Source organism: Salvelinus namaycush, chromosome 34, assembly GCF_016432855.1.
Source record: "Salvelinus namaycush isolate Seneca chromosome 34, SaNama_1.0, whole genome shotgun sequence".
NCBI classification, from domain to species: Eukaryota; Metazoa; Chordata; class Actinopteri; order Salmoniformes; family Salmonidae; genus Salvelinus; species Salvelinus namaycush.
This window is the reverse complement of record NC_052340.1, coordinates 6235976-6261043: the sequence shown is the minus strand read 5'-3', so window position 1 is coordinate 6261043 and position 25068 is coordinate 6235976. Positions and strand designations below refer to the sequence as shown.

At 48.7% G+C, this 25068-nt stretch overlaps 2 protein-coding genes across 3 annotated transcripts; one reads left to right on the top strand and one right to left on the bottom strand.

Moving 5' to 3' along the window:
* Window positions 1–659: 659 nt before the first annotated feature.
* LOC120028548 (striatin-4-like) lies at window positions 660–20070 on the bottom strand. The gene is made up of 18 exons (XM_038973738.1): window positions 19565–20070; window positions 12387–12490; window positions 12225–12295; window positions 11527–11605; window positions 10301–10495; window positions 9889–10072; window positions 9636–9795; window positions 8937–9032; window positions 8507–8625; window positions 7928–8103; window positions 7591–7638; window positions 7339–7460; window positions 6503–6670; window positions 6291–6431; window positions 5039–5137; window positions 4793–4879; window positions 4437–4640; window positions 660–4321 (listed from the first exon to the last, which is right to left on the bottom strand). The coding sequence occupies exons 1-17, from the start codon at window positions 19853–19855 to the stop codon at window positions 4471–4473; spliced, it is 2310 nt and encodes a 769-aa protein (XP_038829666.1). The 5' UTR covers window positions 19856–20070; the 3' UTR covers window positions 660–4321; window positions 4437–4470.
* Window positions 19424–22871, top strand: LOC120028549 (fukutin-related protein-like). 2 transcript variants are annotated; one of them, XM_038973740.1, is made up of 2 exons: window positions 19424–20162; window positions 20955–22871. In XM_038973740.1, the coding sequence occupies exon 2, from the start codon at window positions 21109–21111 to the stop codon at window positions 22714–22716; it is 1608 nt and encodes a 535-aa protein (XP_038829668.1). In that variant the 5' UTR covers window positions 19424–20162; window positions 20955–21108; the 3' UTR covers window positions 22717–22871. The 2 variants fall into 2 exon arrangements, with proteins under 2 accessions (XP_038829668.1, XP_038829667.1); XM_038973739.1 differs by having other exon boundaries at window positions 19424–20363.
* Window positions 22872–25068: the final 2197 nt, after the last annotated feature.

Genomic DNA, 25068 nt, shown 5'->3' with positions numbered 1-25068 from the left:
AAAAAACTGAAATACCTTATTTACCTAAGTATTCAGACCATTTGCGATGAGACTCGAAATTGAGCTTAGGTGCATCCTGTTTCCATTGATCATCATTGAGATGTTTCTACAACTTGATTGGAGTCCACCTGTGGTAAATTCAATTGATTGGACATGATTTGGAAAGGCACACACCTCTCTATATAAAAGGTCCCAGAGTTGACAGTGCATGTAAGAGCAAAAACCAAGCCATGAGGTCGAAGGATTTGTCTGTAGAGTTCCGAGACAGAATTGTGATGAGGCACAGATCTGGGGAAGGGTAAAAAAGAAAATGGCCGCATTGAAGGTCCCCAACAACACCGTGGCCTCCATTCTTAAATGGAAGAAGTTTGGAACCACCAAGACTCTTCCTAGAGCTGGCCGCCTGGCCAAACTGAGCAATAGGGGGAGAAGGGCATTGGTCAGGGAGGTGACCAAGAACCCAATGGTCACTCTGATAGAGCTCCAGAGTACCTCTATGGAGATGGGAGAACCTTCCAGAAGGACAACCATCTCTGCAGCACTCCACCAATCAGGCCTTTATGGTAGAGTGGCCAGACAGAAGCCACTCCTCAGTAAAAGGCACATGACAGCGTGCTCGGGGTTTGCCAAAAGGCACCTAAAGTCTCTCAGACCATGAGAAATAAGATTCTCTGGTCTGATGAAACCAAGATTAAACTCTTTGGCCTGAATTCCAAGCGTCTGGAGGAAACCTAGCACCATCCCTACGGTGAATTATGGTGGTGGCAGCTGTGGGAAAGTTTTTCAGTGGCAGGGAGACTAGTCAGAATCAAATCGAAGATGAATGGAGCAAAGTAAAGAGAGATCCTTGATGAAAACCTGCTCCAGAGCGCTCAGGACCTCAGACAAGACAACGGCCCTAAGCACACTGTCAAGACGACGCAGGAGTGGCTTCGGGACAAGTCTCTGGATGTCCTTGAGTGGCCCGGCTAGAGCCCGAAACTTTCCAAATACACGTGTGCCAAGCTTGTAGCGTCATAGTCAAGAAGACTCGAGGCTGTAATCGCTGCAAAAGGTGCTTCAACCAAGTACTGAGTAAAGGGTCTGAATACTTATGTACATGTGATATTTCCGCTTATTTTATTCCGTTTTTGCTTAGTCATTATGGGATATTGTGTGTAGATTGATGAGGGGGGGGGAAACGATTTAATCAATTATAGAATAAGGCTGTAACCTAACAAAATATGGAAAAAGCCAAGGGGTCTGAATACTTTCCAAAGGCACTGTATGTAGCCTATATAAGCCTACTGTCTGTATTTATCTTTTTGTTTGTCCGTCTGCTCCCCACAGTCAGCTCAGTTTTTATTCTGGAACCTTATTGTTTGCAACAATCGCAAGGACATTTGCAACTTTGTATTTGTAGCAGTCGACTACGTTCTTAAGTTATCTGCGTTCACAGAGACAGATAAACATCTCGATTCTATGTTTAGCTGAGATCTTCTGTTTAGTGTATAAAGTGACGAGGAATGGTTTAAAAAAAGAAGAAGCATCTAACGACGCACTCCGCTGTTCTGAGGCAGTCGGGAAAATAACGAGCGCTTTCAAATGCAACTTTAGTAACAACGGTTTTGGGACGAGACTGACTTTTATGACCAAAATGACACTTTGTAGTCAATTTTGACAGTAGAATACATGTTTCTGACTCACGTAAGGCCATTTTCAAAAACGAGAAGTTGCTTCTTTTTTTTTAGGGACAGTCGCTCTTTAAGATGCTTTTGGGAAACTGGGCCCTGGTCTCCACAGCCACACAAAGACACAGCTGAGCTACAGATAACCCCTTGGTCTAGTCTTGGGGTCTAGTGCAGCTGATGTAGTGCAGCATATAACCAACAGTTAGTGTGGGTGATTGACAACTGTGTACTCTATTTATCCTCTCAACAACAAAGCATTACAGCACACAATGTGCCACAGTAGCACTTTAGGCATTCTCTCTGCCTCATCAAATACCAATACATCTGAAACCATCATGTTTTAGCAAACACGTGAAGCTGACATTTACTAAACCAAGCCCGCAGACACCTGTCTGACCAGACCACAGAGTGTTTTCACATAAGGTCTTGCAGTGGAGAGGAAAACGTTAACCTCTGTCATTTCCCTGATTCTCGGACCCCTGTAGTGACCCTGTTGCATGTACTGTAGTTGGTTAAAGTTGACCTTAAACCACAGATCTAGGATCAGATTACCATAGCCACAATTCTGGCTTTAACCATTAAGGAGATGAAGAAATATCTGATCTGGAATCAGTGGTTTGGGACGACTTCTAACCCCGTCCCTCTGCTAGGGGTTGATTAGTAGGTTGGGGGCAGCTCAGGGCCAGTTACCGATTGACATGGTGCTACTGGACCATTAATTCTTTACTGCCATGCCCTGCTCTGCCCTGGCTTCTGGAACCATGTTGAACCATGTTTCCACAGCCAGAGATCTGCCCGTAGGGCTCCCTCTGCCTCCACCCCGGAAAGTACAAAAATAAACCGGCTACCTAACGACATCACCCCTGATCCCTGACCTATATGTCAAGTCTTTAGCGGTCGCCCACAGCTCAGAGTGGCTTCGCTCTTTGTCCAAGCTTGTTGTCCCTTCCAGGGAAAAACAGCTCCACAATAATCCAAGGCCAAAGTGACTGCTTGGTGAACAGACCCCAACCCTGTCTGGTTCAGTATTTGTCGGAGGCCAATGTAAGGGGGGGCTAAGGGTTAGGTAGAGTTTGTTCTTGTTTCCTCTCCATAGGGGAAAGGGAGAGGAAGGAGGGCTCTTTATGGGCCTTTTGTTCCCATATCCTGGGGGCAATTTCCCCTGCTGGCTCCATTGACACTGGAGAGAGGCCAGTTTCCCACTATGAGGACTCGCACCAAAACCAGAAACCTAATCAACAACAGCTATTTCAATGGATCATATGATTGTTTCCAAGCGCAAGCCTAAATAAATACACCGGCACCAAGGACCATTCTGACTTGATGCCGACTTAAGGGAGAGAGAATACAGGACGCCATATTGGGAGTAGGGTCACTTTCTCTCAACGTCAACCGTTTCAGTCAGAGGTCTCCACTGTGGCATCATCTCCACAAACTCTTTCACAAACCAGCTATCCTGATGAAATGACAAAGGCCAACTTCACACACACACACACACACACACACACACACACACACACACACACACACACACACACACAAATATAAAAGGAAACCAGTAGAAAAGTGTCTGCTTAGCATAGCGTGTTAGTCTTCTTATGAGATAAAAATGACCCATACAGTATCTCAACACAAACAGATGGCATGGCTGGAGAGTGACGCATGCTACTGTTGATGACAAATATCCCAGTGAGACAAACAGTACTCCCCACACACACACCCACACCTCGAATGCAAACAGGTCCCTGATTCAGACTCGGACTGACGAGATCTTAGCACCAAAGATTAAACAAGTGCAACACACACACACACACCCCTTTCCTATCAAACTTGATTCTACTGAAATGGATGACCGTACAATACCGGACACACAAACACTCAGACTTAGTGTCTCGGCGATGAGGCTGAAATTAAAGCTGTTTGTCCAACACTGGTTAGGAGAAGGCTCCAAAACACACACAAACTAAAACCCTCAGAAGTCTTTGGAATGAAATGCATTGTGGCCCCACGCTGTATTGCAGTAGACAATGGCTAATGTCGTCACTTGATGGGGACTGGACTCTACTGTAGTCAGGTACTTATGTGTGTTAGCAACTGGTGAGCTAAGCTTTTTATATTAAAAAAAAAAACTTTAAAAGAAACACAGTTTCAAACTGAATGTTAACTCGTGTGTGCACGCGCGCGTCACTAATTGTAGTAGGTGATGCATCGGCATGCGTAGTGATCAATGTCAACACACACACAGCCTTATTATAACCATGAGTGGACTGTTAAAGGTAGAAATGAATAGAGTATTATAGTGTAGTAAACTGACCTAATAAACCGAGCAGCCAGATTAGTCGTTAGAAAAGCAGTATGGTTAGTATTGCAACAAGCTACTGAGGCATCATGGGACAGCTAGAGAACTGTGGGTAATAGTGTCCTGTTGGCGATGACCCAGCCAGTGGGGTGCAGGACACAGTTTTGTGTGTGTATGTCACTGGATGTCTGTGTGTGTGTGTGTGTGTGTGTGTGTGTGTGTGTGTGTGTGTGTGTGTGTGTGTGTGTGTGTGTGTGTGTGTGTGTGTGTGAATGTGGAATTGCATGTGTAGGCAGGTGAGGTTTGTCCATTGTAGTCATCACTCTCCTCTGGCCAAGTTGTGTTTGTCGGGCTGTAATGAAAAGAAGGGACAAGTTCATATAAGTAGAAACTGTAAAGAAAGTAAACTAATAGATTGTAAGATAAAGCACACACACACTCTCTCTCTCTGTACCCTAGTGTCTCACCAAGGAGGATGATGGTCCCCGTCTGTGCCTCCTCTCAGACGAAGATCTTGGCGAGTGCGTCGGCGCCGGCCGAGGCGATGAAGGGCTGCGAGGGGTGGAAGGCCACGTCGTGAATGGCCTCGTCGTGCTTCTTCCTGTGGGCCGTGATCTCCTGCACACACGTCCTGTTGTCCAGCATCCACAGACGCACCGAACAGTCATGGCCTGCAGAGGGAAGCGGCGAGCACAGTTACGAGTACAGCGGAATCGTCAACGATAGAAACAGTGTTTCTTATTCCTGGTCCTGAGGAGCAGGACACACCCCCAGGTGTGTAGTGCTAGAGGTCCCCAGTTCCAAGACAAGTCAGGGTACTCACTGCCAGAGATGAGGTAAGTGCCTTTGGGGTCCGTGGTCAGACAGGTGACAGCATCCAGGTGTGCCACCATGGAGTGGATCACTTTACCTGGTAACACACGCAGATGGGCATTACATTTCATTGAAACGGTAAAAGAAAGTAACGTGGCTATGGGCTAGTTCGACCCAGACAAAACAGATCAAGCACGAGGCCTAATTCTGGCGTTGTTACATAAAAGGTAGGATTCAGCAGTGGACATGGGCTGACCTGTCTTGTTGTCGAGATAGCGGATAGTGCGATTCTCGTGTGCGGTGATGGAGATGGGCTCAGAGGGGTGGCTGACCACACAGTTTATCAGCTTACTGCCTGCAGGGGGCGACACACACAGACCAGTATTGAGGGAGATCCTCCTGGCTTCTCTCAAGGAAGGGAGGCAAAGAATGATACAATATTTTCAGATTTTATTGAACAGAGAGAGGATGACAGTGGGGAAAGACAAGAGAGGGGTTGCATCCTAGGGCAGTACGCCTGATTTGAACCTATGCCGACTAGGGGTGTAAGGGTACACGCATTCGAACCGCTCGCTACAGGGACTTCGGTTCGGTCCGCACTGTGAAACCGAATGAATACATATAAAAATGTAAAAACACTAGTTCTATAGGCTATGCCGATGCTGCATTGTAGGCCAATGCCTCTTGAGTAAATCTGAGCTGTTAAAAAAAGCGATGTAGGCCATTCCGTTAAAACACCTAGAGCCTATGGGCACGTTGTAATCAAAATTCTAATCATAAATTGTCATTTTTCTGAGGATACACCATCATTTGTTAAAATCTCACATTTTGGGAAAATGTTGGTTTCATAGTAGATTACAACAGCAATGGACAGAGAGTTGTGGATACAGCGTTAACAGTATGTCGCCACGTGCAACGAGAATAGCCTATGGAGCTGCCAACACCTCAAATATGTTCGTAACCATGCGGGGACAGGGACTTTACCACATACGGCTGGGAAAAGTCCACTTGAAATGGCACACCAACTGGTAATTACTAGTGGGAAACTCCTCTATAGTCCTGTTCTCCCACATGGTGACCTCTGACAACATCTAAGGAAATGCTCTCTATAACAGCATTTTCGGCAGTTAAACGCAACAACAAAACAAGATTTATAAAAAGCATTTATTGTGTTTTTTCTTTACTCTATAATTTGTTTAAAAGCATGATAGCTGTCCTTTTAGTTTATGGTTGACACAGCTTGTTGGCCATTTGCCAATCTGCGTTTTTCAAGTTCAAATCACAGGAATGCATCCAACTGGTATTTACAACCTCACAGCTGGTAAATTCCCACCTCCCACATGGTTACAAACGCAGCATCAGAGTGGAAACTTGAGAGGCCCCAACATAACGATCCTGTCACAACAGACAACGCCAAGAAACATTCGCTGTAGACCCCTAGCCAACACCGAACACATGCACTACCACTACACCAGCCAGGTCACAGGAAGCATTCTGACAGGACTCACCGTCCTTAGTGCCCGTCTCCAGGACCATGATGCTCTGCTCTGTGTTGAGGTCATAGAGCAGCGTCTCGCCTCCGTCGAATGACACCACCGCCTGGTCGGGGTCAGAGTTCACAAAGGCCACCGAGGTGGGTGTTCCGTGCTCTGAGGGAGGGGGGGAGTGAGTTAAGATATCACACACAGAAAAACAAAAGCATACACAGACACACACTCACCTTTCTCCTTGTTGAAGACAGAGAGACAGGGGGCAGAGTTCTGGGGTTCCCAGATGCGAACGGTCCCGTCTGCAGAGCAGGAGGCCAGCCGATGGTGGTGGGCAGAATACGTCAGACCCCACACTGAGTCCTCATGACCCGACAACACACTGCTCTCTATGCCCGGGTCTACACAACAAAAGAAACACACACAAATGGATTCTACAACGTGATGAAACTTTGTTGCTCCTTGCTGAAACAAGCAAGGTGGTGTAGCAAACGAGACTAGGTGTTTTCAAACTGGGGTCTTTTGGGGGGGGGGGTATTTTTTACGTGAAAAATAATAACTTTTATTTTGGTTAACTGGTTGCACTGTCTGTGATTTATTTAGAATTCAAGGCACACTTAACCAGCATGGCTACCACAGCATTCTGCAGTGATACGCCATCCCATCTGGTTTGCGCTTAGTGGGACTATCATTTGTTTTTCAACAGGACAATGACCCAACACACCTCCAGGCTGTATAAGGGCTATTTGACCAAGAAGAGAGTGATGGAGTGCTGCATCAGATGACCTGGCCCCCACAATCACCCGACCACAACCCAAGAAAAGTGCAGCAGCACAAAATGCGCGTCTGACCGTGGTCATTTGGCTGACCAATAACCGCCCTCCAAAATTACTTGACCGTCACAGCCCTAATGTCAGTCAATATGTTCTCGTGGCGATGATACTTGATCATGTGTAATCCACTGACTCAGAGCTGAATACATTAGCTGGGGATAAACCTGGCTAGTCCTGACTGGTTGACTGGAAGCAAAAAAGGTGACCGAGTGGTCAGACAGGGGTCGGGGACTGACCGTAGTTGTCGTAGGGATCCACGTTGAGGTCTGGGATCTTCCAGCAGCGCACGGTTCCGTCCAGGCCCCCGCTGTAGCACGAACCTCCGTCCTCTCCCATTGCCAGAGACAGAACTGCACCACTGTACACGCACACACATACGATGACACAAAGATGAGCTATTAACCCAGAAACACACCAAAACACATGAGAGTTGCAACAAACGTGTGTTTGCATGCGTGTGGGTGTATGTGCGTGTGGTCTGAGCTCACCTGTGGGCTCTGAAGGTGTAGATGGGTTCAACGTCCAGCGCTGCATTTCTGTTGGAGGCAAAGACCAACATCCATTTACACATTACAGCACGGTGTTTATAGCAAACTACCAGACCGCATTCAGGTTCTTTCCCACTCCTGGGCCTGTATTCATAAAGCATCTTAGAGTAGGAGTGCTGATCTGGGATCAGTTATGCCTTTTTAAAGTCACAATGAAGAAGATAACATGGACAGGAGGGACCTGATCCTAGATCAGCATGACGACTTTATGATACACTTTCTGAATGCAGGCCCTGATATTGGCGTGTTACGGTCGTGCTATTCCTTAGGCTCTTACTTCTTGGAGTGTATGGCCTTGTTGAGGTTCCACAGCTTCAGGGTTCCGTCCTCGGAGGCTGTGAGTAGAACGGCTTGGCTGGGGTGGAACATCAACGCTCTGATGGCATCAAAATGGCTACGCAGCGTGAAGCGAGGGTTCCACGTCTTCTTGAACTCCTCCCGGTTATCCTGTAGCTGGTGGGGTGTGTTCATTTAGCAGCAGCTAACTTTTTTTTTATGACTAAACTCAGATAAAGTACGTAAAAAAGATAATTGAGCTAAATATTTATAAAATCATCTTTGAAAATGAACAACCACCAACATAAAACACTAGACAGTGAGGGAGAATATAAAATTCCCCAAATGTCATGGCATGGGGCCACAATTGATTATGTTATCATGTTTGAGTCACTCAGATAGCATAGGAACACGACCTAAGCCATGGGTAAATGTGTAGAATTGCAGGAAATTAGCTTTAAAACTGCAATTTCTTCTCTCAGCCCCCCACGTTATCTTTGCCACCGCTGCTGAAAAGAATCATAGGAGAAACACTGCCGTATGTGTGTGTGCGCGCGCGCGCGAACGTTCAAGTACTCACATCCACGGTGAGGTCGTTGTCGTTGGCGACGGTGAGGTCAGCCAGCTCTCCCAGGTTCATGTCTCCGCCCCCGACGGCGTCCAGGATGAAGACGTCAGAGGAAAAACCCAGAGCGCCACCTTAAGGAGCGGAGGAAGAACAGCTCTCAATACTAAACTCACTACCACATTAAGCATCTGATCAAAAACACATCCCTTCCCCTTTTCCAATACTAAAACAATTACCTCTTCAGAGCAGTATCCCTTTAGACGAGAGAGAAGCAATTGAGCTACTTTGGTATTTGGTATTTTATTAGGATCCCCATTAGCTGTTGCGAAAGAAGCAGCTACTCTTCCTGGCGTCCACACAAAACATGACATAATACAGGACATTGTAGAACATTTGGCACAGCCAGACAGGGAGAGAGTTTTGGGAGCGGGTGTTGTCTTACCTTCCCCGGAGCGAGACTGTCCCAAAACAGAGGGGGGCGGGGAGGGTTTGGGGGGGAAGTCCGACATCATGCCCTGTAACTTGTTCCTGCGGTTCTCTGAACCAGGCCAGAGGAGAGAGACACAACACACACAGTCATGCAGAGAGAGAGAGAGAGAGAGAGAGAGAGAGAGAGAGAGAGAGAGAGAGAGAGAGAGAGAGAAGAGAGACAGAATGAGAGAAGAGAGACAGAAAGAGACAGAGAGAAGTAAAGGACGAAAGAACACATGGCCATGCATACAGAAGGAGACGATGAGCGAACAGAGAAATAGAAAGGGAGAAACCCACAAACAGACGAAGAGAAACGGACCGAGAGACAGGCCACGAGGCGGATAAAGAGAAAGTAGACAGACACCAAATAGCATGCGTTATGCCAACAGAACACATTGCTCCAGATCGAGAGAGACACGTAGATGACAAAGTCACACATCCAAACAACAAATGTGATAGAGACACACAGACAATGGTTCCCCATAGACAATGGTTTATTGGCAGTAGAGGTGAGAGTACAGAACATATAACTCCCTAGAAAGAGAGAGACGGATAGGGATGAAGGGAGAGAGGGATAGACAGACAGACAAAAAGAGAAGACAGACAGAAAGCTAGACAGACGGAGAGACAGACAGGTGTGGTTGAGGTGGCTGCTATTGCGATGGCGTACCTAACTCCCGGCCGTCCCCTGAGATCCGGGCCTCTCCCGCCCCCTCCCCCTCCTCCCCTGATCCCAGGAAGTCAAACTCGCTCAGGGCATCCTCCGAGTCGTCTTCATCCTCCTCCTCATCATCAGGGTCCAGGTCTGTGGTCATGGGCTCAGTCCCCATCTACACACACAGAGAGAGAGAGAGAGAGGGCTTTAATACACACACACACACACACACACACACACACACTTTGCCGTGTTGACGTGATCGGACCTTAACGCGCGGCTTCTTGTTCTTGTTGCGCTGCCCGTCTACACGGTCCGTGCCCATGCCCTGGAAGTCATCTTCCTCATCACTGTCATCCTCATCATCATCCTGGCAGCCGTGTAGGAAGGGGATCTTATCCAGCACGGAACCGCCCAGACGCTCCTTACAACCGTCCTTCCCCGCCGCGTTCCTACCGACACACACACACACACACATCAGCGGCAACACACAACTCCCAACAACAATACTGACAGTACATTACTGACAGTTATAGGGATTTGACCAAAAATATGCAATACAGCACCACAGACAGAGTACTGATCAACTTCACAGCGACTACCGTGGAGACAAGCTTCCATTCATCACTGTCCACAGCACCCTACACCGAGGACAGGGGTGTGCGTGTTGGGGGTCTCACCTCTTGATCTGCTCCTCTATCTGTCTGATGAGGAGTGACTCCCCCCCTGCCAGGGGCTCGGGGTCCGGGGCGGACTGCTGCTCGCTGCTGGCCGGGGCGCCGTTAGCCTCGGGGCTGGTACGACCCAGCAGGGAGCGCACACGCTTCGAACGCATGTCCAGGATGGTGTCCGAGTAGCCCACCTCCTCCAGGTACCTACACGCACACACACACACACACACACACACACACCATGGACACACACGATTACCCTCTTCATTCAGACTCAACAGTTTGTTTAAAGTATCGAGGACAGTGCTGCTCTCGCGACGGGGAGGAAGCCTTGCTCTCGCGACGGGGAGGAAGCCTTGCTCTCGCGACGGGGAGGAAGCCTTGCTCTCGCGACGGGGAGGAAGCCTTGCTCTCGCGACGGGGAGGAAGCCTTGCTCTCGCGACGGGGAGGAAGCCTTGCTCTCGCGACGGGGAGGAAGCCTTGCTCTCGCGACGGGGAGGAAGCCTTGCTCTCGCGACGGGGAGGAAGCCTTGCTCTCGCGACGGGGAGGAAGCCTTGCTTTCGCGACGGGGAGGAAGCCTTGCTCTCGCGACGGGGAGGAAGCCTTGCTCTCGCTACGGGGAGGAAGCCTTGCTCTCGCTACGGGGAGGAAGCCTTGCTCTCGCTACGGGGAGGAAGCCTTGCTCTCGCTACGGGGAGGAAGCCTTGCTCTCGCTACGGGGAGGAAGCCTTGCTCTCGCTACGGGGAGGAAGCCTTGCTCTCGCTACGGGGAGGAAGCCTTGCTCTCGCTACGGGGAGGAAGCCTTGCTCTCGCTACGGGGAGGAAGCCTTGCTCTCGCTACGGGGAGGAAGCCTTGCTCTCGCTACGGGGAGGAAGCCTTGCTCTCGCGACGGGGAGGAAGCCTTGCTCTCGCGACGGGGAGGAAGCCTTGCTCTCGCTACGGGGAGGAAGCCTTGCTCTCGCTACGGGGAGGAAGCCTTGCTCTCGCTACGGGGAGGAAGCCTTGCTCTCGCTACGGGGAGGAAGCCTTGCTCTCGCTACGGGGAGGAAGCCTTGCTCTCGCTACGGGGAGGAAGCCTTGCTCTCGCTACGGGGAGGAAGCCTTGCTCTCGCTACGGGGAGGAAGCCTTGCTCTCGCTACGGGGAGGAAGCCTTGCTCTCGCTACGGGGAGGAAGCCTTGCTCTCGCTACGGGGAGGAAGCCTTGCTCTCGTTATGGGGAGAAAGCCTTACTTGCGCAGTAGCTGACGGCCCTCCTTCCAGGACATCTGATTGGCTGGCTCGGATTCAGACTCTGCTGGCCCATTAGGCACTGCGGGGTAGAAGAAGAATCAATTAGAGGAGGAAGCTCCGATATAACAGAAGCAAGCACCAGAGCAACACTTACAGCTCGCACACACAGGCGCACACACACACAGGCGCACACACACAGGCGCACACACACACACGCGCACACACACACGCGCGCACACACACAGTTAAATGGGACCGACGTGGAAACAGAAGCATAGGGAAGTTACTAGTTCTGCTTTAGAATGCATTAGATCTAGGCTACATTGTGAACCAATCATTAGACCATCCGAGAGGGTCCAATCCGGCCCGTTGGTGGTTTGAGTAAAAATTATATTATAATGTTTTTGTGCGTCAATATTCTTTCTAATGACTTAAATCGAAATGAGTAGAATTAATTGATAATGGACCTACATTCGTACAGTTTCTTGAATGTGTCCAACTCGCTAACAATCACAGAAATGAAAGCTAGAAAGTCAGGGAGCATCAAATTATGACTAGAGGACTAATTTTTGCACATTTGGATGGCGAGGAAATGTAACGAAAAAATGCTGTTGAAGACCGAACGCGGACCCCGGGGCAAAATGAGTTTGACACCCCTGGCCTAGAGCATACGTAGAGTCTACATAGAGCCTGCATACCTTGTTCTGCCTCTGGTTTCTTCTCCCCTGGGCTCTGGTCACTGCCTGTCTTCAGCTTCTGGTGTTTGGACCTGCAGAGAGAGGAAGAACCACAAGGTGGCAGTGTTACCCAAGTCTTACACTGTGTGTCTGTGTCTGTGTGTGCGTGTGTGTGTGTCTGACCTCTCTTGTTTCAGGGCGTACTCCAACATCTTAATCCGCCTGACCAGGTCCTGCTTCATGTTCTCCTGCCCCTTCCTCTCACCCTGCAGGAACGTCACCTGAGCCTGCGCGCACACGCACACACACAGGTCAAGCATATGCGCACACACACACACACACAACATTATCTGTTAAAATCCTCTGAAAACCAATCACCACAAGTGAACTGAGCATGCCACTTCCCAGTCATTGTGAGGTGAAGTTTATTTGGACCACTCAAACAAATACAACGTACAGTGCAGAAATACTGTTGGTTTGGTTGCGCAACCGAGCGCCAGGCTAAGTAGTGGGTTGTGGACGGCGCGTCGTTCTGTATTTAGAACTTCTCCTGACCAGCAAACCCTACCCAGACATCTGGAGGGAGAAACCATCGTGAGGAGAGGAGTGCGTGTGTGCGTGTTTTGCGTGCGTGGTCCAATTGCTCTTCCCGAGCCCCAGAAAAGTAGAGCGGTCTAAAAACGCCGCCTACACGTCTACAATGCCGTCTACACGAGGTCGACGCGACGCCAGCGAGACCTTACGGCTGGGATACACAAACAGTACTCACGCAAACAAAAACAATGTTACGGTGCTACTGCAAAAACTACCTCGGGCTGATGGCCCGTCACTTAGATTACTGGGACAACTGTTACACTGGCTATTCTGAGAACACAGCATCTCCTGTGTGTTTCAGATAGAACCGTTCTATCTGGTTTAGCAGCAGCTAGTCATGCCTACAGACTCCCGGTACTAAAATAGACCTGAAGGGCACTATGCTCAGGGCTGTGTCCATCTGGGGTAGCAGGGGAGCGGCAAAGCCGGGTAGTGAAGGTAGCTACCAGGTAGATGCACCGTGTTGGGTGCAGCCAGACGGACTGGGAGACAGATAGGGGGCATTGTGGAATGTATCTACCTCGTCGTTATGTGGGTGGGGTTCTCACGTGGTTCTGTTCCTTGCCCGACAGAGGGACGAGTTGTGACCTGTCATTCTAACTCATTTTTCGAACGCTTTGTACATACACGTCTTCTTTACACACACACACTTCTTTGGAGTGTCCCTTTCATCCCAGATAAGCATCAGTCATCTCTCCCACTGTCCCCGACATTCCTGGAAATACATATTCCCACTTCTGTATCCACTGGCGCCCTGCAATCTGACATGGCTTTACTTGCCGTGTGTGTGTGTGTGTGTGTGTGTGTGTGTGTGTGTGTGTGTGTGTGTGTGTGTGTGTGTGTGTGTGTGTGTGTGTGTGTGTGTGTCTGTTGTGCTGTGGTACAGTGTACGCACAGGGGGAGCACGTCATCTGTCCATGTCAGAGTACCATGACAATCCAGGAACATCACGTCCCCTCCCTGTCTGAACAACAGGATCTTGTCCAATCCAGGGCCCCGTTTTAAACACTTCAGACACGCACCTTTCCTTCCTTCCTTCCTGGAAGAGCTGGACTGGGGACAGAAATAAGGTGGGAATTGAACTTCACCCGGGCCATCCAATCGTATACAGATCAGCAAGGACCTCATGGGAGGGCGGGAGGGAGGATGCATTTCAAAAGTGTTGGAGTAGATCCTGAGTCTGGAAGTGGGGCCAGTAGAGGTGAGAGAAGGAGTCTCCTGTAGGCGATTCACTTCACTCTGATGGCTTCCCTACAGATCAGTGATCTGTGATCAAACACACATCAAAAGTTCAAGCATATACACTATATACAGCCACACCCGTTGCTGACAGGTGTATAAAATCGAGCACACCGCCATGCAATCTCCATAGACAAACATTGGCAGTAGAACAGCCTTACTGAAGAGCTCAGTGACTTTCAACGTGGCACCGTCATAGGGTGCCACCTTTCCAACAAGTCAATTCTTCACATTTCTGCCCTGCTAGAGCAGCTTCAGTCAACTGTAAGTGTTTGATGGAAGTGGAAATGTATAGGAGCAATAAGGACACAGCCGCGAAGTGGTAGGCCACAAGCTCACAGAACACGACTGCCGAGTGCTGAAGCGCATAGCGTGTAAAAATCGATTGTTCTCGGTTGCAACACTCACTACCGAGTTCCAAACTGCCTCTGTAAGCAACGTCAGCACAAGAACTGTTCGTCAGGAGCTTTGTGAAATGGGTTTCCATGGCCGAGCAGCCGCACACAAGCCTAAGTTCACCATGTGTCGGCTGGAGTGGTGTAAAGCTCGCAGCCTTTGGACTCTGGAGCAGTGGAAACGCGTTCTCTGGACTGATGAATCGCGCCTCACAATCTGGCAGCGAGGACCACACAGAAATGGTTTGTCGAGATTGGTGGTGTGGAAGAACTTGACTGACCTGCACAGAACCCTGACCTCAACCCCATCAAAACACCTTTGGGATGAATTGGAACGCAGACTGTGAGCCAGGCCTAATCGTTGCACAACATCAGTGCCTGACCTCACTAACGCTCTTAGTGCAGCGATGTTCCAGCATCTGGTGGAAAGCCTTCCCAGAAGAGTGGAGGCTGCTATGGCAGCAAAGGGGGGACCAACTCCGTATTAATAGCCATGATTTTGGAATGAGATGTTCGACGAGCAGGTGTCCACATACACTACGTGGCCAAAAGTATCTCGCGAGGTCTACGAACAAACTCCCTAATCATTTTACTGTAGACTCTAATGTGGTGGACTGGATCCTTGACTTTCTTACTAGCAGAACCCAGAGGGTGAAGGTGCATGGGTGCCTGGCAGGGAAGCGGTCATTATCAACAGGCTCACCCCAGGGTTGTGTCCTCGCCCCTCCTCTATATCCTGCACACTGATGACTGCCGTAGCCAGTACAAGAACCAACACATCCTAAAGTTTGCGGACGACTCAGAAATAGTCGGTCTGCTTCATGCCGATGAAACTAGCCCCGGGCCTGTGGTGCCACAGCGGTTCATTGGTGCCACAGCGGTTCATTGGTGCCACAGCGGTTCATTGGTGCCACAGCGGTTCATTGGTGCCACAGCGGTTCATTGGTGCCACAGCGGTTCATTGGTGCCACAGCGGTTCATTGGTGCCACAGCGGTTTCTTAAAACTGAATGTGACAGAAACAAAAAGATATGTGTATCGACTTCAGGTGTCAACCCCCTACCCCTCAGAACACGATCCTTAAGGGCCAGGTGGTAGACGCCGTAGCCAATCAGAAGTATCTTGGGCGCATGATTGATGATCAACTGACATGATGTGTAAGAAGTACCAGAAACACCTTTTTTTGTGTCAGGAAACGGGCAAAGTTCCAGGTTGACAGGACCTTGAAAAGTCTCTTTTATAAAGCGTACATTGAGTCGGTACTACCATTTGATCTGTTGGCATGGTAACCTTGGTATCAAAGCAACAACAACAAAAAGCACTAGCTAGGATAGTAAAAGTGGGCAGTAAGATCGCGGCAGTCCAGCAGAGTAGTCTGTCTGACCTGTACAGCAGACAAGTGTTGAGGAAGGTAGAATCCATCCTGTCTGACTGTGCCCACCCCCGACACCAGGCGTTCCATGTTCTACCCTCTGGCTCCCGGTGTAGATTCCCCACTGTTAAGACTGACAGGTACAAGCACACATTTACCTTTGACCCCTACGGCCATTGGCCTTTTGAATACAGGGACGAGATTAGTCAGTCCTAACTAGTTTCATTGTCTTGGTTGTCATTACATGGGCTGATGATGCAAATGTAGTCAGCATTTTTTTATCCGCATATTTGAATGATGTTGACGTGATGTTTTGGAGAATGTGCACAGCGCACTTTACTTACCTTCTATGTAGGCCTTACTTTACACTATTGCTGCTGCTAATGGTTGATCATTAGCAATGTGATACTGATATTGACGGCTGCCAACCCATGCCTCATGCACTAGCATTGTATGTACGCCTCACGTACTCCTTGGTGCCAAAACCAATTGCCCTCTGGGACAAATTAAGTTGAAACCTGAACCAAAAGAAACAGCTGTGAACTGTAATAAAAGGGCATCAACAATGTTATAAACATGCCCGTTGAACATTGGCACATAAACCAACAGTCTTAGCACAAAGATAGGCTAAATAACTACCTTTCTAAGTAAAAACACTACAGCACTCTCTATATGGCTATCTCAGAAGTTGGCCTGCTGAGGAGTTCTGACTGGCGCATTTCATCAGTCAGCCCACCCCCCCGCCGCCGCCTCTGAACAGGGTCAAGGGCAGCTCTCCCTCTCCTTTACCTCTATGCCATCCCTCTGAGACCCACCAGCCAACAAGTAGAGCAGAGGACTTTTCTGGGACAGGGAACTGGAGAGTGAGTGTGTGTGTGTGTGTGTGTGTGTGTGTGTGTGTGTGTGTGTGTGTGTGTGTATAGTGTGCATGCTTATGTGCGTGTAAGTGTATGCGTGCGTAGGTGAGTGTGCGAGAGCGCTTAAGTTGTGCAAAAAGTCAGCTCGTGTGCATGTGTGTGTGTGTGTGTGTGTGTGTGTGTGTGTGTGTGTGTGTGTGTGTGTGTGTGTCTTTGCGTGTGTCTGAGAGGAGAGGCCAAATGAGAGGCCAAATGAAGTGAGAGAGAGAGAGAGAGAGAGTCAGTGGGGGAACGAACGGTAAGAGGCCAGAAGTGTGCGGGGGGGGGGGGGGGGGAGCGAAGCACAGTACTGTACATGTGTGTGTCATGCATGAGAGCACTGGTCTTCTCATTAGAGCTGAGAGAAGGGCGCTACGGGCCCCACTTAACATGCCCCAGCAGGAAGTGACGTCATCTGGGTCAACACTAGTCGGAGTGCCAGTGATCATGAGTGTCAATGGCTACAAATCACTCTGTCCTTCTATTTATGGCAAGTAGTAACTGTGGCGTAACTGTGATCGCAACGTTGAAATCTAATCTGACATTTATTAGCCAACCAGGAGTGCTGTAGGTCCTTGATCAGCACCAACTGTACCAGCATAATGAAGTAGGACAAGAGCTTTATACACTCTTTCCTCTACAGACTCCGCAGGAGTATATTCAGATATTCAGTAGAGAAATTAATTTGTTTGATTTGGACCCCCTCTACAGTTCTAAGGGACAGACATAGCCTAACAGAGCTGAGAGGCCTGCAGGTTTTATAGCAGTATCCCTCATCCTCTCTTTCTTGAAGGAATCACTGATCTTACCTGACTGGATAGGATTAAGCCAGGGCTACCGCTACATAGCTTTGGCCTATCCCCAGTCATGTGAGATCAGTGATGAATAACAGGGCCCAGAGCTGTACCACCTGTCTGTCTGTCCCCTGGCATGGCCTGCTGGCTGTGGTCACGTAGCCCTGTGGCTCTGCTCTGGGGAAGTCACACCTGGCCCACCCTTCGCGGGGGTCAAAGACAACCAGATGCATCCAGTTTTCAGAGAAATTGAGAGAGAGCCTGTAACCTGACTTCCACTTTTGGACGTTAACAAGGCGACACTAAACTGGATTGGTTGAACAGAGCAGAAGAGAAACTTCCCCTAAAAATATATATCTCGTCAGGACCAGCAAGAAGCGCCTGCTACGTTAGGTTACACCTGGCCTAGCCAACTGCTCGGCCTGGCCCCGCCACAGCCTAGCTTGCTGTCACAGGAGACAGAGTGCCACAAGTGTTCCCGTTTAACGACACGATTCAGCCCGAAAAAAGATACCACTGGCACACCATACACACCCTGTGAATGACGCACACGCACACAGTCACATGGGAGGGAAGGCCAATGTTTTCCACACACCAGGCAGTCATCAATCAACAACTTTTGGTTTGAGACAGAGCACTAGCCCAGAGGAAACTGTAGGCTATTATTCTGTATAGTGTTGTGTGTTCTGTGTGTATGTGCATGGAGGCTGTGTGTGTGTGTGTGTGTGTGTGTGTGTGTGTGTGTGTGTGTGTGTGTGTGTGTGTGTGTGTGTGTGTGTGTGTTCGCCACAGGGCTTTCCCTATTTTAGCAGCCACTGGTGTCCTCTTATGTAAACTGCTGGGCTACTGTTTGAACAGGGCACCCAACCGCTCCTCTCTCTCTCTCTCTCTCTCTCTCTCCTGGCCTGAGTTCTGCCGCTAATTGAGCCTGTGAAAACCAGACCACACACACACACACACACTCACGTTCACGTATGTACACGCACAGTAATCCTTCCCAGTAAGACTCTAGTGGTGGTGGTGACATACTTCTGACTTCAATCCCCACACTGCTATAAGATCAGCATGGCCAGTTTGTTATGGTTCATCCATATTATATAAAGTTCCTATTTATAACTAGGCTATAGCCTATAGGGTAGAGTGAAATACACTGACAGCAGTGGAATGGTATTGCTTTTCTACACAGACCTTTAGGCTACTGTAAATAATCAAGCAAACTCGTATTTAATCAGCTCATGTTCATTCAGCATCCTTATAATTAAACGTGATGACAGGAGAAAGGCCACGTGATGGGGAAAGCAATGAAAAAAACACGCTTTGTACTCCCCAGGCAGGCAAGAGTGTACATGTGAACGTGTGTAAACGGCGGAAGAACCTCATTACGTCATCGGTCTTTTGTGTGTGTGTGTGTGTGTGTGTGTGTGTGTGTGTGTGTGTGTGTGTGTGTGTGTGTGTGTGGCTCCGGGATTTACAAACGCATTACTGAATCCCTGTTGTAATTGACAGTGAGTCACGTGACCCATCGTAATCTCGCACAGAGAAAAATAGTAACCATGAAGGGGTTGAGAAACAGAGGAGTCCAACCATCTGGCATTAATTACCGTTGGAGCAACTCTACAAAGCCTATTGACACCGCCACCTGTGTGATCCGCTATAATTAGACAATGTGGAATATATGTCTGGCTGCGATAGGATCAGCGTGTGGCTCTGACAGTGACTGCGCCTCAATGTGAAACACACGGACAATTGAAAGTCCTGTGATTGATGCAATACATTAAATAAATTCACACCCCAGTGTTTTAGACTAGTCAAGAACGGTGAAATTTTTTGGAACCCCCAAATATTGGGTTTGCTTTGATCACAAAAAAAGCTTTAGAACTGATATCCAGGAGCATAGGGTGAATAGATTCGCGATTATGTGGACAGTAATTCTGTCCGATTGGGGAAAGTATTGAGGAGCGGTCGTGACTTCTGTGGGATGTTGGCAATGCTAGGCTAGTTTTTTCTAAATCTTAACTTGCTAGTAATACATAGTCTACATAGCTATAGCTAGATGATAACACTATAATTACCCTGAGTTCATCTCTCTCTGCTTCCCAGCGATATTTCTCGGTCTGGAAGCGTCCCCATTCGAACTGGATAAAGTGCAAGATCCCGGGAAGCGATAGGCCTGCGTCGCCGTCTTGTGGTTCTCGAGGCTGCGACGATCCAGCCATCGCTCCGGCTGCTGCTGCTGCGGCGGCGGCTGCTGTTGTCGCTTGCCCGAGTACTGATTTCGGCCCGTTCGGGTTGCGCCCCACGCCGCTGCCTCCAGAGTTCTGGTTTGTTCCCCCTGCTACTCCACCGGATCTTTCCGCCTCCATTTTAGCGCTTGAGCTTTCGCCAGGACAGGGGGGTGAAAAACAAGCAGCGATAATAATAACAACCCCGTCCCTCACAAACCCAGCACTAACACTCTACCCTTCTTTCTTCCTCTCTCACGTAAAGAGTAAATGCAAGAACTCCCATGGAGAAACGGTGCCAAAAAATGAGCTAAGAGCAAATCTACTACAGCGTCGACGGGAATCGTTTTTTTCTCTTTCCCATTACAGTAACCAGGGACGTCGCTTCCTGCCATATTGTGATCTCACGCAAGCTGCCTGTGGTCGTTTCTGAAACAGCAAAGCAAGGGTATAACGTTACAGACCGCGGTGTTGATAATAATCTAAAACTCTCAGTATATTAACACTATTTTAGTTAATTTGTCAGTATAACATTAATATTTTACACTGTAACTAAGTGCTATTGCACTGGTGGTGTCTCCATGTTGTGCTTAGCTCAGCCACCTTTCCACACAGCGAGCGAATTCGATGTAACGTTACGTGCATTATGGTTTGTATGCTGTTTCATTCTAACGATTTGGAGAATGTTAGGCTATATAACGGGGAGAATGTGAAGACAAATGAGTTCTGCATATGAAGCGTTTATAGGGGTCATTTATGGTGTGGTCTATATGAAATTATTGAGAATGATCATGGTTGCATAGAAGCCATGCAGTATAGGTGTAGTCTACTGTCAGCATTAAATGACAGAATAAAAAGTACATTGCATTATGCAGACACAATTCTAGGTACTGGAAATGTGGTATTATTGCTGTAGCAATACTTGATAGCCTACGGTAGCAATTCTAGAAGGGAGCATAGGCCTGTACTTAAATGGAGCATCAATTTGAAGCATCTCTGTAGCTCATTTGGCTGCAATTTATAGTTAAGGTTACAATCTAGGTCAAAATATTGGCTGAAGAGAACTAGGGCAATCCAGTCCATGTATGGGAGACACACTGCACCTAGTTGCTTGACGTTTGAATATAATGTAATAAACTAGACTACAGCCTCTAAAGCCTATCACAGCCATCTGAAGTGCTTAGAAACCCTATTTTTTTAAGAACTCATTTTAAATTCCTGTGTTTTCTGTGTATTTCAGCTATTCCAGCAGCTGGCCATTACTCTTCCGATGCACATAGGCTGTAGCTCTTTACAGATGGGGTCCTGATGTTTATGGACAGGCTTTCTGAATAGAGAGCTCCATCCTATACCTTCTCCTTTCCCTGAGCCAGACGAGCACAGCAAGAGGTGCCATGCGGGTGAGTTTCTGCCAGGGCCTTCTGACTGGAGCCATCGCTCTGAACCTGCTCATCCTCTACTACGTCTCCCAAGCCCAGCAGCAGATGATGGAGAAACGCCGGGACCCAGGAAGGGGCTCCAGGAAGGCTGCCTTACCTGCTTCCGGACTGGAGGGCGGCATGGGGGGCCTGGTAGGGGTTGGCGCGGGGATGGTTGGCGCTGGAGGTGTCGGGGGAGAGGGGAACAGCCACGGCCCTCGTGTGACTGTCCTCCTACGGGAGTTTGAGAATTTTGAGAACTACGTCGGTGATGTGGCACGCTCCTTCCAGCACCAGAGACCTGAGCTGCCCTTCCTGGCTGTGTCTGACACCCCGCCCTACCCCCCTCTGTCTCTCCCCGAGGGGGCCCGTCTCCTGGTGCTCTCCCCCAGCCCCGAGCAGCCCCCGCAGGCCCACCGACCAGAGTTCCACGTCCAGACAGAGTTTGTGCTGCTGGTGCCTGACGGGGTGGAGCTGGAGCAGGGCCGGGCTGTGGAGAGGCTGATCCGGGAGCTGGAGGGGGAGGGTGGGGGGCCCGTGAGGCTGGTGGCTTCCCCAGTGTTGGCACGCTCGGCCGTTCAGTGCCTGCACCTGCGGGTCAGTCTGAGAGAGTGGACGGCCACCTATTCCACAGCGGCGTCTGGGAGCAGTGGTAGCGTGTGTTCAGCCCTTCAGGGGGACGTGGTGGTCCTCATCCGCTCTGAGGACCTCTTCAACCTGTCTGTCCCACTGGGGAGGCCACTGCTGCCCTCACTCTTCATCCAGACCTCCCTGCATGGCTGGAAGGTCAAGCTTCTGGAGAGCCCCGGCATCTCCCCCAGCCACCGGCCTCTCTTCAGCTCAGCCCACAACCAGTGGAAGGCAGACAGCCATCTGAAGGAGGCCACTAGCCGGCTGATGAGGAACTTTGGGCTGAAGCGTCTCCTACTGGCTGATGGGAAGGAGCAGTGGCACGGTTGTGGGAAGGAGACGGAGCGTTGCTTCGGTACGGTCCGGGATGACACCCCTGAGTACCTGTACCTGGAGCGCTGGACACCTCCCTGCTGCCTGCGCGCACTACGCGAGACCACCAAGTATGTGATCAACATTCTGGAGAGCTCCGGGGTGCGCTACTGGCTGGAAGGAGGCTCCCTGCTGGGGGCGGCCCGCCACCAGGACATCATCCCCTGGGACTATGACGTGGACCTGGGCATCTACCTGGAGGACGTGCCTAACTGTGACTACCTGAAGAACCTGGACTCTGGTTCTCTGGTGGACGCTAACGGCTATGTGTGGGAGCGGGCAGTGGAGGGGGACTTCTATAGGGTGCAATACAGTGAGGCTAACCACCTCCACGTGGACCTGTGGCCCTTCTACCCGCGAAACGGCGTCATGACCAAAGACACGTGGATGGAGCACAAACAGGATGTGGAGTTCCCCGAGCACTTCCTGCAGCCGCTGGTGCAAATGCCATTCGCCGGCGTCACCGCCTACGGCCCGAACAACCACCGCGCCTTCCTGGAGCTCAAGTTTGGGGAGGGGGTCATCGAGAACCCCCAATACCCCAACCCTGCCAAGAAGAGGCTGGATAGGAGCCGGCTGTGAGGGAGGGGTGTGGCTGGGACCTTTGGAGTTTTCATGTTGCCCACCAAAAGGACAAAACGATTCTAGCCACAACCCAAAACATATACAGTTGAAGTCGGAAGTTTACATACACCTTAGCCAAATACATTTAAACTCAGTTTTTCACAATTCCTGACATTTAATCCTAGTAAAAAAAACCTGTCTTAGGTCAGTTAGGGTCACCACTTTATTTTAAGAATGAAATGTCAGAATAATAGTAGAGAGAATTATTTATTTCAGCTTTTATTTCTTTCATCACATTCCCAGTGGGTCAGAAGTTTACATACACTCAATTAGTATTTGGTAACATTGCCTTTAAATTGTTTCACTTGGTTCAAACATTTCAGGTAGCCTTCCACAAGCTTCCCACAATAAGTTGGGTGAATTTTGTCCCATTCCTCCTGACAGCTGGTGTAACTGAGTCAGGTTTGTAGGCCTCCTTGCTTGCACACGCTTTTTCAGTTCTGCCCACAAATTTTCTATAGGATTGAGGATAGGGCTTTGTGATGGCCACTCCAATACCTTGACTTTGTTGTCCTGAAGCCATTTTGCCACAACTTTGGAATTATGCTTGGGGTCAATGTCCATTAGGAAGACCCATTTGCGACCAAGCTTTAACTTCCTGACTCATGTCTTGAGATGTTGCTTCAATATATCCACTTAATTTTCTCTCCTCATGATGCCATCTATTTTGTGAAGTGCACCAGTCCCTCCTGCAGCAAAGCACCCCCACAACATGATGCTGCCACCCCCGTGCTTCACGGTTGGATTGGTGTTCTTCGGTTTGCAAGACTCCACCTTTTTCCTCCAAACATAACGATGGTCAAAGTACGTTCATCTCTAGGAGGCAGAACGCTTCTCCTTCCTGAGCGGTATGATGGCTGCGTGGTCCCATGGTGTTTATACTTGCGTACTATTGTTTGTACAGATGAACGAGGTACCTTCAGGCGTTTGGAAATTGCTCCCAAGGATGAACCAGACTTGTGGAGGTCTACAATTCTTTTTCTGAGGTCTTGGCTGATTTCTTTTGATTTTCCCATGATATCAAGCAAAGAGGCACTGAGTTTGAAGGTAGGCCTTGAAATACATCCACACTTCCAATTGACTCAAATGATGTCAATTAGCCTATCAGAAGCTTCTAAAGCCATGACATCATTTTCTGGAATTTTCCAAGCTGTTTAAAGGCACAGTCAACTTAGTGTATGTAAACTTCTGACCCACTGGAATTGTGCTACAGTGAATTATAAGTGAAATAATCTGTCTGTAAACAATTGTTGGAAAAATTACTTGTCATGCACAATGTAGATGTCCTAACCAACTTGCCAAAACTATCGTTTGTTAACAAGAAATTTGTGGAGTGGTTGAAAAACAAGTTTTAATGACTCCAACCTAAGTGTATGTAAACTTCCGACTTCAACTGTACCTACATGACAGGTCAATTGAAGACTCCTTTCAGAGGTCCATTATTCTGTGGACCTCTGAACCTCCATTCTTATTCTATAAGTATTTATACATTCAAAACAGTATTCTGTTTCACATCATTTTCCAGTACATACATGACCAGGTATTTAGTAAGAAATTACATGGTAAAATGGTAATTACACAGTAATTATATATTTAAAAAAATCTATCTTTTTGGGGGTACCATTAAGTACAAGGTGGTTATCAATTGTTTTGAATTCTTTGAAGTAGTACCAGGAAGTGTTAGCTATTATTACCACATAGTTTCCTAGTAATTTTCAGGTGCTCATCAAAGTGCTACCAGATATCCAATGACATATCCACCACAACATCAGCTGCTGTTAAGCAATATCTGACACAATTCAGTGTTGATAGCTGTGTTCTTATTGATGTTATGAGTATAAATGTGTTGGTCAATTGTGTCCTAAAGCTAAAGATATATTTCATGGAGTACATGTGCGGATGTGTTGCACGGATGCACTTTCTTATTTGAGATGTGTGTACTTCATGTTCAGTGTATGAGATGTATGACTTTTGACCTTTTGAACTGTCGACTGATGCCACCGGGTAGGCCTTGGCATGTTCCATCAGCATGCCGATTATGGCCATCCCATTTCCCAGTGGTAAAATGAGGAGCTTTCTCTTCAACTCTGACTCGGATATTCACGTGAGGCCTTGGATAAATCTCTATCAGTCCATGCGGGTGCATTCAAATCCCAGGAATGAATTAGCAAAAATGAAACTATCCACTAGTTTATCCAATATTCTAAATTAAATGTGTGTGTGTGTGTCATCTGTTGAGTGTTGCTGTCACATTTGTGTCCTGCCTTGACTGGAATGTAAAAAGTCATCTGAGTTGTGAGTGAAAGACTG

Bases quoted from the DNA above. Each gene is read 5' to 3' on its own strand.
- LOC120028548 (XM_038973738.1), bottom strand. From the start codon at position 19,855: ATGGAGGCGGAAAGATCCGGTGGAGTAGCAGGGGGAACAAACCAGAAC. The intron at 12,296-12,386 runs GTCAGACACACA...CTCTCTCTGCAG, and splicing joins TACGCCCTGAAACAAGAGAG to GTCCAAACACCAGAAGCTGA. The intron at 6,432-6,502 runs GTGAGTGTGTGT...CCCCTCCCTCAG, and splicing joins TGTCTTCAACAAGGAGAAAG to AGCACGGAACACCCACCTCG.
- LOC120028549 (XM_038973740.1), top strand. From the start codon at position 21,109: ATGCGGGTGAGTTTCTGCCAGGGCCTTCTGACTGGAGCCATCGCTCTG.